The 13,720-nt window shown below is 36.7% G+C and overlaps 1 protein-coding gene across 3 annotated transcripts in view; it reads left to right on the forward strand.

Moving 5' to 3' along the window:
- Positions 1-13,720, forward strand: part of Chd1 (chromodomain-helicase-DNA-binding protein 1) — a 606,282-nt gene that overhangs the window by 242,090 nt on the left and 350,472 nt on the right. For all 3 annotated transcript variants that reach the window (XM_090371234.1, XM_090371253.1, XM_090371245.1), the window contains exon 11: positions 10,296-10,423. In XM_090371234.1, coding sequence (XP_090227360.1) covers positions 10,296-10,423 — 128 coding nt within the window. The remainder of the gene's footprint in view (positions 1-10,295; positions 10,424-13,720) is intronic.

Here is a 13,720-nt window from a genome sequence, read left to right on the forward strand (position 1 = left end):
AGAAAGCCTATGGCTTATGCTGCACCAGCCAAAAAAAAAAAAAAAAAAAAAAATCCGAACAAAACAATGATAAAAACAAAAATTAAATAAATAAATAAATAATAATAATTAATAAATAAATAAAAATAATAAAATGAAATTAAAAATTAAATAAAAAGGAAATTAATCCTATCATCCTATGCGCTTCCCTTACCCGAAAGTACTATCCAGATGACCTTTGAATTTCCCCAAACTGTCAGCCTCTACCACCCATGAAGGCAACTTATTCCAGTAATTTATAACTCGCTGGCTAAAATAAAACTTCCTGCAGTCCAATCTAAACATTTCCCCGCGTAACTTGAATTTATGTCCCCTAGTTCTAGCATCATTTATAATCTTGAAAATTTTGTCCTCATTCATTTTACTGATGCCTCTCAGAGCCTTAAACACCTCAATCAAATCTCCTCTAAGGTGTCTAGTTTCCAAACTCTGCAACCCACATATTCAAAGTCTTTCTTCATAAGGACGCCCTTTTGCCGATCTCACCAGGCGAGTTACCCTTCTTTGCACCCTTTCAAGAAGCTCGATGTCTTTCTTTAGGTGCGGTCTCCATACTTGAACACAGTATTCCAAGTGTGGTCTAACATAGGCCTTATATAATGGGATTATCACGTCCCTATCTCTACTTGCAAAAGTTCGATAGATCATCGATAGGACACCATGGGCCTTCCTTGCAACCTGTTTACAATGCTCAGAGAATTTCATGTCTGACCGTATCGTAACACCCAAGTCCCTTTCCTCCAGTACTGGGTTTAGTTGAACTCCACAAGTGAATAAGTTATTTTGGGATTACTGTTTCCCAGGTGTAATACCTTACACTTTGTTGGATTAAAGCACAGCTGCCATTTTTCTGACCATTCTTGAAGTCTATCTAGGTCTCTCTGAAGAAGCTCAGCTTGACAGTGATCATTAACTACTCTACCAATTTTAACATCATCTGCAAATTTAGACATCACGCCCTCTATCCCTTCATCAATGTCGTTTATGAAAATTAAAAACAACAGTGGTCCTAATACTGATCCTTGGGGAACCCCACTTCTTACATCAACCCAATCTGAGGAATAGCCATTTATGACAACCCTCTGCCTTCTGCCCTGAAGCCATCCTTCTATCCATCTAAGGATTTTCCCAGTGATTCCAACCTGTTCCAGCTTATAAGGCAACCGCTCATGTGGGACTGAGTCAAAAGCTTTGCTGAACTCTAAATAAACAATGTCGAAATTATTCCCTAAATCCAGCTCGTGAGTGACCTTTTCGAAATAGCGAACCAGATTTGTTAAACATGATTTTCCCTTTACAAAACCATGCTGAGTATCCTTGAGAATTTCAATTCGATCCAAATGATCCTGAATTCCACCCTTGATCAATGCCTCCATGATTTTCCCTACTACTGAAGTCAGACTGACAGGTCGATAATTTCCCACTTCACTTTTAGAGCCACCCTTATGTATGGGAGATACATTTGCACTTTTCCAATCCAAGGGAATCTCCCCAGAGTCTAGTGATGCTCGCATAACCAGCCTCAGTGGTTCAATGCACTCGCTTGCCGCCTCTCTCAAGATTATAGGGTATATTCCATCAACTCCAGGAGCCTTACTAGTCTGTAGGCTTGAAAGTTTTTTCATTAAATAATCTTGCGAAATTTCAATATCATTAATTACATATTTTTTAACTTCGCTCCCACAATTTCCCATTGCCACAAAAGGCTTTTCATTTGTAAATATCGATGCAAAATAACTGTTGAGTTCATCTGCAACGGCAGCTGGTGTATTTATTACTATCCCCTTTCCCTTACGCAAAGGTCCGATCTGGTTTGTCCTGCTCTTCTTGGCATTTATATATGTGAAGAATTCTTTATCCCCCCTCTTTACTCTGTTTGCTAGTGATTTTCATTCTCTCTTCTATCTAAAATATTTTTATGCCATTTAAACATGCGGGCTCTTGACATACTCTTCCACATAAAATTGATGTAACAACTCATAACTTTCAGTTGGTATTTTCTTCTGTTTTGTTAAAATTTTCAGATTCATCTGTTGTTTGATTCTTTTCTGGAAAAATGGCAACTGTCATTTTTGCAGCAAAATTGCAAAAACAAAACATAATGAAAATTTCTCTGCAAAGCAATTGAGGATATTGGGATGTGATTTTCTCTGAGTAACTTGCCCTTAATGCCACAATGCTCCAATTTGTACAGCAGTTTTCTATGCACAGCTGATGACCTCGTCTTGATATATGGCAATGCTTGATTACACCTAGAAGAACAGGCTACAAGAGTTATGTGGGATCTGATGTGGGTCTAAGCTATGTGGGCTGTAAATCTCAGAAAACAAGCCAGTGTGGTTACTATTGAAAGGTCAACTCAGTATGAGTAGACACCCTCTTGTGAGGACTCAAGGAGTGTCTGTACGATATGTAACATCTGTTAAGTACTTCGGGGTGGTGATAGGAGAGCAAATGAATTTTGTCCCTTATGCTAAATATTTAAAACATAAAATTGGAATATTATATGCCAAGTTAAAGAGAGTCATTAAAGTTGACTGGGGGTATCTAAGTTCGTGCATTAAACTTGCTATGCCTTGGCAGCTTCGTTACATAGGATAACTAATTCATTGAAAAATAAGCATATATTGCAGGCCAAAAATTCACCCTCCTATCTATCACTAGAGTATGCAGGACAGTGTGTATGCTCTCCATGTGATTTCAGGTAGATTATCTGCATTGATATATTATTCAAGGCACAATGTAAGGAAGATTGTCTTCGGTGTGAGTTCATGCCGGAGGAAGGGAGGCTGTATACCAGACAGGACGTTAAAGTGGAGAAAAAGAGAATATTGTCAGAACTGGTGCAAGTATGGCAGATGAGGTGGAAACATCCGAAAAAGGAAGAGTTACTTATATGTTTCTACCTAAAGTGAATATTATAGAAGTAAGAAAGAAAGTCTGGCAACAGTTCTGAGTATATGCCACCTTCCTTCTTACTGGGCATAGGCTCTCAAAGAGACTGTATGAGTTGGGTCTGGTGAGAGATCAGAACTGCAATTGTAGAGCGAGCAGGAAACATCAGAACATATTTTGTTTTATTATAGTCAGTATGTTGCTCTTAGGAATCAACTAGAATTAGCATTAGTAGAGGCATACGATGCAAGAAAGCAAGCTTATGCAGCATCAGCCAAAAAAAAAAAAAAAAACTTCTCATTTCACCCCTCCATTCGTTCCAAATGGCTGTCCAACTCAGCCTTAAATTTACTTATGCTGTAGCTTCCACAAAAAAAAGATGAAAGTCTGTTCCACCAGTCAACTACCCTCTGGCTTAAGGCAAATTTCCACACAACTATTCTGCAACTATCTTTCCTCAGTTTGAAACTGTGCACTCTCAGGTTCTTAGTCTGAGCAAGAGGAAGAATCCCATCAGCATTCAGCTTTCTCAACCCATTTACGGCCTTATACACCTCAATCAGATCACCTTGCAGGTGCCTATTCTCCAGGCACTGCAATTTGCAGACTTAAGCCTTTTTTGGTAAGAGCACCCCTTTGTTCCCCCTCACCAATCTTGTTGCCCTTTTTTGTACTCGTTCTAGCAACTCTACATCCTTCCTAAAATAAGGCCTCCAGACCTGTACACAGTACTCTAGGTGTGGCCTGACCATTGCCTTGTATAACGGGATAATCAGCTCCCTGTCCCTGCTAGCAAAATTCCTATATGTCTTTGACAAAACTCCATGACCTGCTCTGGCATCCTGTGTGCACTGCTCAGCAAACTTCATATTTGAATGCACAAATACCCCCAAGGTCTTTTCCACTTCCCTGAGTGTAGTAACACACAGTTGGTATGTTTTTCTTTGGTTACTGCTACCCATATGCAGTACTTTGCATTTGTCAATGTTAAAATTTAGTTGTCACTTCTCAGCCCATTTTCCCCAACTTAACTAGATACAGTTGGATAGCATATTGTCTTTACTGTCATTAACAACCCTGCCAACCTTTGTATCATCTGCAAACTTAGCGATTAAACCTGATATACCTTCATCAATATCATTGATAAATACTGAAAACGACAATGGGCCCAACACCGAACTCTGGGGAACTCCACTAATAACATTTGTCCACGAAGAGCAGTGTCCATTGATTACCACTCTCTGTCGTCTCCCACTCAACCATCCCTTTATCCATTGTAGCAACTTGCCCTTAATGCCATACCTCTCCAATTTGTACAGCAGTCTTCCATGTGCAACAGTATCAAAAGCTTTCCTGAAATCCAAGTATATGATATCAAACTTATTTTTCGCATTTAGTTCCTTTGTGACCACATCATAGTATCGAATCAAATTGGTCAGACAAGACTTCCCTTTAACCAACCCATGCTGTGTCTTAACTAATACTTCAGTCATCTCTAGATGATCCTGCAATGCTTCTTCAACAAGTGATTCCATTATTTTCTCTGGAACACAAGTTAAACTACCAGTCTGTAGTTACTTGTGTCATCTTTTGAACCCCCTTTGTGAATTGGTGATACATTTGCACACCTCCAGTCCATGGGGGACCTTCTGTGGGTCCAAGGAAGTTCTTATAATTATGGCTAAGGGTTTGCTTACTTCCTTTGCTGCCTCTTTTAATATAACTGGATAGATCCTTTCCACCCCAGGTGCCTTCTTTATGTTTAGCTTCAACAATTTCTCCCCCACTTTGCTCTCAGTTATTAGAAAATCACTTAGCTTCTTGTTAGAGTTTGATAAACTTCTGACGCTCCCCTCATTGAATAACTCCTCGTGTGAATATAGATGCAAAATACTCATTCAGTTTATTAGCTACCTGAGCATGATCATCAGTAGCCAACCCTTCCTTTGTGACCACATTAAGTGATCCAATCTGATTCATCCCTTTCCTTCTAGAGTTTTTATAAGTGAAGAACTCTTTGCTGTTTTTCTTTGCATCCTTTGCCAAAGATTTCTCGTAATCTGCCTTCGCCTGCCTAACCTCCTTTGTGACTTGATTACAGACTAGTTTATACCTGCCATAGCTTCTGTTATAAAGTTTCACCTGAAACTTTATATGCATCCCATGCATGCTTCTTCTCTGCCACAAGCCTCATTAATTCCTCTGACATTCATTTAGGCCTAAACCTTGTACAGTGTTTCTTAGTTGGAATGAAAAGCCTAGTAGCCTCCAAAATTAAGTCCCTGTAGGCTTCCCATTTAGAATTCAACGTTGATAACATCATCAGTTGATTCCACTGTACAGAATTTAAAAACTATCTGAGACCTCTGTAGTCACCTTTACAAAAGCAAAAGCCCTTCCCTTTAGCCTTGATGGTAGTTACATCTTTAAGTAATTCCCACATCAGTACATTGTGATCACTGTCACCCAGTGGTTCCTTTATCTGCAAATTCTTAATGCATGAATAATCACTGCTGATAATCAGATCAAGAGTATTACTCCCTCTGGTTGCCTCTCAAACATGTAGCTGTAGAAAACAGTCATCCAATAAATCCACAAAAGTGTGTGAGTGACCAACCCACAAGTTCTAGTCAATATCTGGAAAGTTAAAATCCCCCATTATAAGACATTCTGAATTACTGGCCCACTCTATTTCTCTGCACAATTGCTCATTATACTCATCAGATTCATTAGGCCTATAACACATACACCTACTCTCATTTTTCCTTTCCCAGTGCTTATTGCACACCAAACAGACTCAACACTGCATTGTCCACCAACATCAATTGGATCCACTTCCTTAGATTTTGTGTTTCTTAACTAATAGCATAACCCCTCCCTTCCTGTCCTGTCTGTCCTTCCTATACACATTGTACTCCCCACATTCCAATTCTGCATTGCTTATATCTGTGTGACACCACGTCTCCGATATCCCAACAATATCTGCCTTTGATGTCTTGACTAGCACTTCAAGCTCATCAAATTTATTAACTATGCTCCTATCATTGGTGTACGCGCATATATACATGCACTTGGTCCTACTCTTAGCTATCCTAACACAGCCCATGTATTTACTTGTTCCACTATGACTCCTAGCAGTCCTGGAAATCTCCATTACCTTGCTTTCCAGGCTGCTGCTCATTCTAATAGAAGCAGTGCAAGAATCACTTTTGCTTCTGCCTGTGGCTACCGTTAATCTTTTAGTCTGTGAATACCCCAAATCTAGCAGTTTTCCCACTCACCTAACTCTGCCTCGATAGCATCAGCAAATATTATTGCGCCCTTTCTATTTAAGTGTATCCCATCCCTGTAGAAACAGTCTCTCCTGTTAACAAGCACAGACCAGGCTGAGAAAAATTCTACCCCTTGAACTTTGGACAATCTCTCCAGGGCCATTTGATTGACAAGACTCTTGTCATATACTCCCTGAATTATTATTGGGTGACCTTGAGCAGAGTATGTCATAGACCGTGTTTGTGGAGAAGTACAGATTTTGCTATTTTAACGAGTTTATACATGATGTGTTTAAAAGAAAAGAGCGTATCAAAGCTGGATAGTAGAGCCTGCCTCTGCGTGGCAGGGATGGAAACCAGGTTCACTAGGATAGGTGAGTTTAGCAATAAACCTAATGTCTGTCTCATTTGGCTTGGGCCAAGCAGCATAAGAGCTCTTGCAGTTTATATTTTCAGTTATTTTAGTTGTGGTGAATTGTTAAATTGAAAGTTTAGAGTTTTACCGGCCAAGTTTAAGTGATGTAAGCACTATGCCACTTATAAGCCTGGGCAGTGGTGAGTTGTAGTGGGCTCGCGAGAGCCCATTGTTATTTTTTTTGAAAATTTGCGAGTTCATTGATGAGACGATCATTTATTATACAAATTAAATCCTGATTGCAATTATTGAGTACCCAGAACCGAAACTACGGTGGGGCGAGTGGGGCCCCATTCCCATCATTTTAATGGCGCAATCGATCGGTTATGTATTTTAAAATTGCTTCATTTTTGATTTAATTACAGTCTGACCTCTGTTTAATGAACTTCTTTATAGTGAATTTTTTTGATTCCCCTTGGTAATTAAATTTAAATAGTTTCCGTTGAACGAAGAAAATTTCCACGTAAAGAACGGATTAGGAGAGACAACTGTGGGTTTGAGGAATTATCCCGCTTTGTGCAAACATTTTGAATCAGAAGTTAAATATTCCAGATTATTAAATCGTCTTTTAAATTTGGAATTTCTTAACCATTTAGCACTAATGATCGACATCCTGCAGGAGCTCTCTTACCTTTCAGGAGGTTTACAGAATCACAATGGTAAAAGCATATAAATTAATTATTTGAACTATCAATGCTATTGCTAATTTGAAAAATTCTGAAGGAAATTATGAAGCTGAAATTGAGAGCATGTTGAAGTTGAAAGAATTTGAAGGAATCAAAATCGAAAGTAAGAACAGTAAAATTATCTCGTGACAAGTTATTAAATGCATTGTTTTATCCTTATAGGATAAGTTTTTAATGCAACAGAGTGATTTTATTTTATCCTTAAAGGATAAATTGTTAATGCAACAGATTTTTAATTAAATAGAGAAAATAACAATACCACTGAAAGAAAATTTAAACAGAACTTTCGTCTCGGTTACAAGACAGTGAAAAACTGAATAAGAAATTTAAGTTTTCTGATAAAATATGAAATAAAAATGAATGATTTTAGAGATTTTGTCGAAGACAGTGTATCTTTAAAATTGAGTGAAATTGCCTTTTATCAGAAAATATCTTTGAAACCATTGCGATTAGCAGTGCTGAATCTGAGTGAGCTTTCAGCGTAATGAATAATATTGTGACAATTAAACTCATTGCAGATTATGATGACCATACATCTAAATGAAAAACCATTGCTTCAATTTGATCCGGATTGTTACGTCAAATCATTCCTCTGTAATCATCACTCAGCTATTGAGCAAAGCAGAAGATTGACAACAAATATCAATAAAGAAGTAAATTCTATATGGCAATTTTTAGAATAAATTTTTCTTGAATATTTGTGAAATAATTTTTTTTTCATCTAGTTTGTGATTTTTTGTGTACTTTTTCTAGAAAGTTTGTTTTTTATGTAATATTTGTTTTTATATTGTGGAATTTTTTGTGATGGTTTTTATGTTATTTGTGATATGGGAAATATTTTGTTATTTTTTATTGGCAATATTAAAATTTTATCATGAAAAAAATTTATCCATTATATATCCCTAGTTAAAAAAAAGACAAATAAAAAAAAAAATGCTTGTGTGCTGAGTATGTGCGGCAGATGGTTTATGTAAATCATCCTTCACGTTTCTTTTATATATTTTGATTTGTATATAATCAATTAAGAAATAAAAGAGCTTTTTTATTGTAAATATTTGATTGATCATTCAGATTTTCATAATTTCTGGAAGACAAGATACAGTGGATTTATGATAACTAAAGTAAGAGATGTAGACTTGCGAGTGCAATGTATCCTAAATATTTCTGTAAAATAGGACCGATTGATGTACCGATCCTGTAGTTGAAGCGACATATGCAGTTGTTAGGTGCACCTAACAATGGAACGTAACGAAAATTCGAGACGAAAAAAGAAATTGCTGACAAATATTTGTATTGTTGCAATCATACTTACTGCAGTAGTAACTTCAGGAAGCATGATTGTGACATCATACTATTCAAAAATTGTAAAATGTTAGAACTCTAGACACTGTCGTATCCAGTTATCATTGTAAGGCGAGGCATGATGACCAGGTTGTTAATTTTATTAGATAGATCCAGGAATGTTTACACATTCACTTATATGCATGGTTAAGGGGGTAATAAGCCGCATCTGTCCACCCCCCTAAATCTGCCCAACCTGAGATATAATACCGGCCACGAAATATGTGTCATGCACTCTAATCACACTACTAGTAGTGCGAGCATGGGAAGCACATCTAGTGGAAGCCGTGGATGATGTCACTTCTGTGACCGATCATATTTACTCGGTAGAAAGTTAGAAAAACCGTGAGCCCATTGTTAAAATATTCACAGCTCATCACTGAGCCTAGGCTTGAGCTCAGGGGTACGTAATGGCACTTTGAATGAATGTATTTATCAAACAAATCATCAGTTCATGTGCAGCTAGTATTAGTTCCCACACTGTTAATAATGATTTCTTTTGTCTCCTTAAAAACTGTCCATCTGCTTGCTATATCATAATTTTTCATTCCTACTAGTTTTACCATGGCTCTAGGCCACCTGTCTAATTACAAAATATGTTGCCAGTTTACCTAACATTTTTAGCAATGGAGTGTCTGAATAGAACGCTCCTTTTGAATGAGAGCAGTGTGTACTTGATCATTTTGCTTTAAGGCCTGAATTGTGAGGGGGGAGAAGGTTGTATCATCCAACAGAGTCAATAGAAGCCTCCTGAGTTTTATTACCTTGTTTCTTCAATGACTCAGTTTCATCGAGCAGTGAACCAAGTTTTAATTTATAATCAGTCTTTACATCAGGACTATAGAAAAATATTATCAGTTAATACAGGATTATCTGCAAGATATTGACTATTGAATACATGCCACACATTGTACAGCTGTAGAATTCATGATTCACTGGATCTGTATGTTTACAGATCAGTAGCATAATGCCCTGCTCATTCTTTCTTCCTGTACACGTCAGTAATGGTATTTCGGAAAGTAAGTAAGTTGATGCAAGGAAGCCAGGGTTATTCAACATAAGAAGAAAACAAAAATCAACAAAATTAGGTGGTATAAATAATTATTTGTCTAAAATAATTTTATTATATTTAATATTCTTACTTTTATACTATCCTTCCTCAATTCTAGTGCATACCATAAAAAGGGGATGATAAAAATAAATATTATTTAATTTACTCAAGCCTTTCAGAATGATAAATATCTTGGTCAAGTCCCCATGCAGATGAAGAAAGTATTAAGGGGAATAGATAAATATTTCTTATTTATAATAAAATAACAAAATTTATTTTATCATTTTTAAAGTGTATTTGATTTGCATTAAAGACTTCTATGAGATAATTAATTTTCATAACTATTGGTTTAATTTGATTTCATTAAAATGTTCCTTCTATTTTAATGGAACTGCTATCAGTTATTAAGAGTTTATAAGTTTAACCATTACAGATTATTAAGGTTAAAAACAAATTGTTTAACCCTTAAATAAGAGTTAAAAGATTTTAATATGCTAATTGAACTCCTCATTTATGGTAATTTTCTTGTAAGATATTGCTTATTTTCTTGTTTGAAAAGTGATGTCATCTGCCTATTTTTATTTCTTCATTTTTAGCTTCTCAAGAGCCGTCCTAAATTTGTTCCACTGAAAACTCAACCAAAGTATATTGGTGGGTCTCAAGAACTAGAACTAAGGGACTACCAGCTGGAGGGCTTAAACTGGTTGGCACATTCTTGGTGCAAGTAAGTTGTGTTTAAAACGTGCTTTTTTGGAATATCTCTCTCTCTCTCTCTCTCTCTCTCTCTCTCTCTCTCTCTCTCTCTCTCTCTCTCTCTCTCTCTCTCTCTCTCCCTCCCCCCAAATAAATTAATGTACTGACATCTCTGTTATCTCCTCTCTTTTCATAAATTACATGTGATGTGTGGTCCATAAGGTATGTTTCAGATGCTTGAATGTTGCCCTGCTTGAATATGCACCCCAGGTTAGTTAGTCAAGCAGCATGACAGGCAGATCTGATGACCACCCAGGAACTAGTCCCCCATGCTGATGGTACTGGTGTCTTATAGTACACACACAAGATTGGATCAATCTTGTGTGTGTGTACTATAAGATACCAGTAAAAATTCTGTGTAGAGATTCACACAAGATTGGATCAATCTTGTGGGAATCTCTACAACTAAAAAATGGACCTACATGTTGTGTGTGTGTGTGGGGGGGGGGAATGACAGTTACCAGTCCATACAAGGTCTGCATATTTTTTGGTGCATGTCATAAATTGAAACACCTCTGTAAAAACTGCTGTGTATGTGGTGACACAGAGCACCAGATTTGGAACTAGCCATTATAGTGAGATAGAGAAAGGTGAGTAGCAGTGGCAACCCATTCCAACTACATGAGTCAGAAAATTTCCACTGCTCTTGTACAAAAACCAGACACCGTATAATCCATTTTGATGAAATATTTTTAACTTGGCTACATATACGAGGTTCTTTTATGTTATAGGGTCTCCAAACTTATTCCTCATAAAGTGCATAAGATATAGAGGTGACACTTCACTCACCTTTCAACATAGTCTTCCAGAAGCGGCATGCAATTTTCATATCTGTTCTTCCAAGCTGTGAAACCTGTGGAAAAGCTTTCTTTAGAGATATGTTTAGCTCATTGGTAAATAGCAGAAGCAGCTGATTGTCAGCTAGGAAATCTTCTCCCTCAAAGAGCATCCTTCTTTGTACAGCCTGTTTGGGAACAACCATAGGTCACTAGGTTGCAAGGTCAGGCGAGTATGGAGGATGTGGGATAACCTCAATGTTGTTTTCTCTAAAATAATTTTTGCACATTTCAAGAATGAAGGGTTGAAGCATTGTCCTGATGGAAATGAATGATTCAGACTGTGTGGATTTTTTTTGTGAAGTGCTGAGAGAAACTTTTTTTTTCAGAACTTCTTTATATGAGTTTTCTGTCACTGTAGTGACCATGGATACACAATGTGTAAGAATTATTCCATCAATATCCCAGTAAACAGTAGCCATCGTTTTCTTTCCATTTGCAGCAATATGTAAGTTTTTGGGCTGTAGGTAATCAGTGTTCTTCCACTGGGCACACTGACATTTCGTTTTTGGGTTGAAGAGTGAAACCCATGTCTGATCCTTTGTGATTATCAAGCGAAAAAAAGATCCATTCACTGCAGCATCATGATTGAGCACAGCTTGACACAAGTTGATATGATTGTCTTTTTGTGTGTGTGTCTTCTTGATGAGTGAAGGTCATTTTAAGTATTATAAACATAGTATACTGTTTAGGCCACTGTAATCAATGTAACATACTGAATTGTGCTACCATCTTCTGAAAACATTCAGAACTAACTGGCAGTCAGACTAACAGCAGTCTTGCACTTATACTTCAATTATTTTGTTAGAAATAAATTTCGAGACCTTATAACTTCAGTGCACCTTGTGATTAATTAAGAATCAACCTGTATAACAGTTTCAATTCATGTGGTATGTAAAATAAATTAACTGTATTTGTAAGTTTTTTATTCATCTTTTTCATTTAATTAATATATCTAATATTAATATCTTATTTAATATCATATCATGAAAGTTTACAATGTGAGTTATAATTAGTATTAAAATGACAGAATGATATGTGGAAGCAAAGTTTGATTATTAAAGTTTAGCATTAGTATTGGAAAATGATGAAAAGAAGCAACCTCATATAGTATCCACCAAAATTAAAAAAAAAAAAAAAACGTGTCCACATCATCTTTCCAATCCTCTAATAATTCATCTATCCCTTCCTTGGATTTATTCAAACTATTTATTTCCATAATGCCCAATGGAGGTTTGTTCCAAAAATCAGTTACTCTCCAGCTGAAAACATTTTTTCACATCTATCCTGCAATGATCTTTTTTCAGTTTAAATTTATTGCCCCTTTTATATGTTGTTTGAGTGAGAATTAGAATGCCACTAGAGTTTAGTCTATTGAGTCCATTTACTAAAAACCATCTTGTTTAGCTGTTGCAGTAAAAGCCTGTGATTTCTTTGCATTATATGGCAAATACTTAGTACTTAGTACTTAAATATAAATACTTTAATCAAGTGTCCTCATAGTGCCCAGATGCTGCAATTAGCAGAACTGATGCTTTTCTTGTTAAGATTGCCCTTTTCTAAGGAAGTGATTATACCCCAGTGGGATAATCACCTTTTAATTTCTTCTGGAAAAGTTTCGTTATATCATTGGCAGAACCTCATGAGCTATCCAATCAGCTTGTCTGCACTGCTCGAAGAACTTCATGTCAGACTGTACAATGTTTACGTTGTATCTGCTGAAAATGGGATAAAATGCCTCCCAAATTTTACAATTTGTCTACCTCTTCAAAATATCTGTCTAATTCCTGTTTAAATATATGTAAGCTTACTGCCTCTGCAAGACTCATTGCAACTACTTCCAAGAGATGATTTTCTTATATTTTCCTACAGTTATATTTTCAGATTTTCTAAACTCTGGAGTCTCTTCCTATATGAATATCTCATTGAATCCAAAACTAGTTTGTCGTCATTCTGTGCATCAATTCAAACAAATAAATATCTTTCCCGAAATGAGGCCTCTATATCTGTATGCACTGTTCAAGACATGGTTAATGACCATTATATAGAAAGACCGTTATTTACTCCTTTATTTCTACTGCCTATATCACTGAGAGTATCCCATGTCTGACTTTGTAGTCTTGTTTGTTACAATAGCATTCTCTGATTCTTGTTACAGTGGCATTCTCTGATTCTTATTACAATGGTATTCTCTGGTTCTTGTTAACAGTGGCCCATTTAATATCAGTAGCTTATTTTGACATGAAATGTGTGGTACCACCATTAGTATTTTAATGAAATTGAAAAACAACAAGGCCCCCACAGTTGCACCACAGTTGTCCTTCTGTTGCCACGTACCATCCTGGAGAGCCTTTGCCCACCTTGAGCATCAGTGAGCCGTGGTCGCCCAACACCTTGATGGCAGTTCGTGGGTTCCCCTCCTTGGACCACTT

Source organism: Mastigoproctus giganteus, chromosome 1 (genome assembly GCF_048544385.1).
Source record: "Mastigoproctus giganteus isolate SK-2022 chromosome 1, ASM4854438v1, whole genome shotgun sequence".
In the NCBI taxonomy this organism is placed as follows: Eukaryota; Metazoa; Arthropoda; class Arachnida; order Uropygi; family Thelyphonidae; genus Mastigoproctus; species Mastigoproctus giganteus.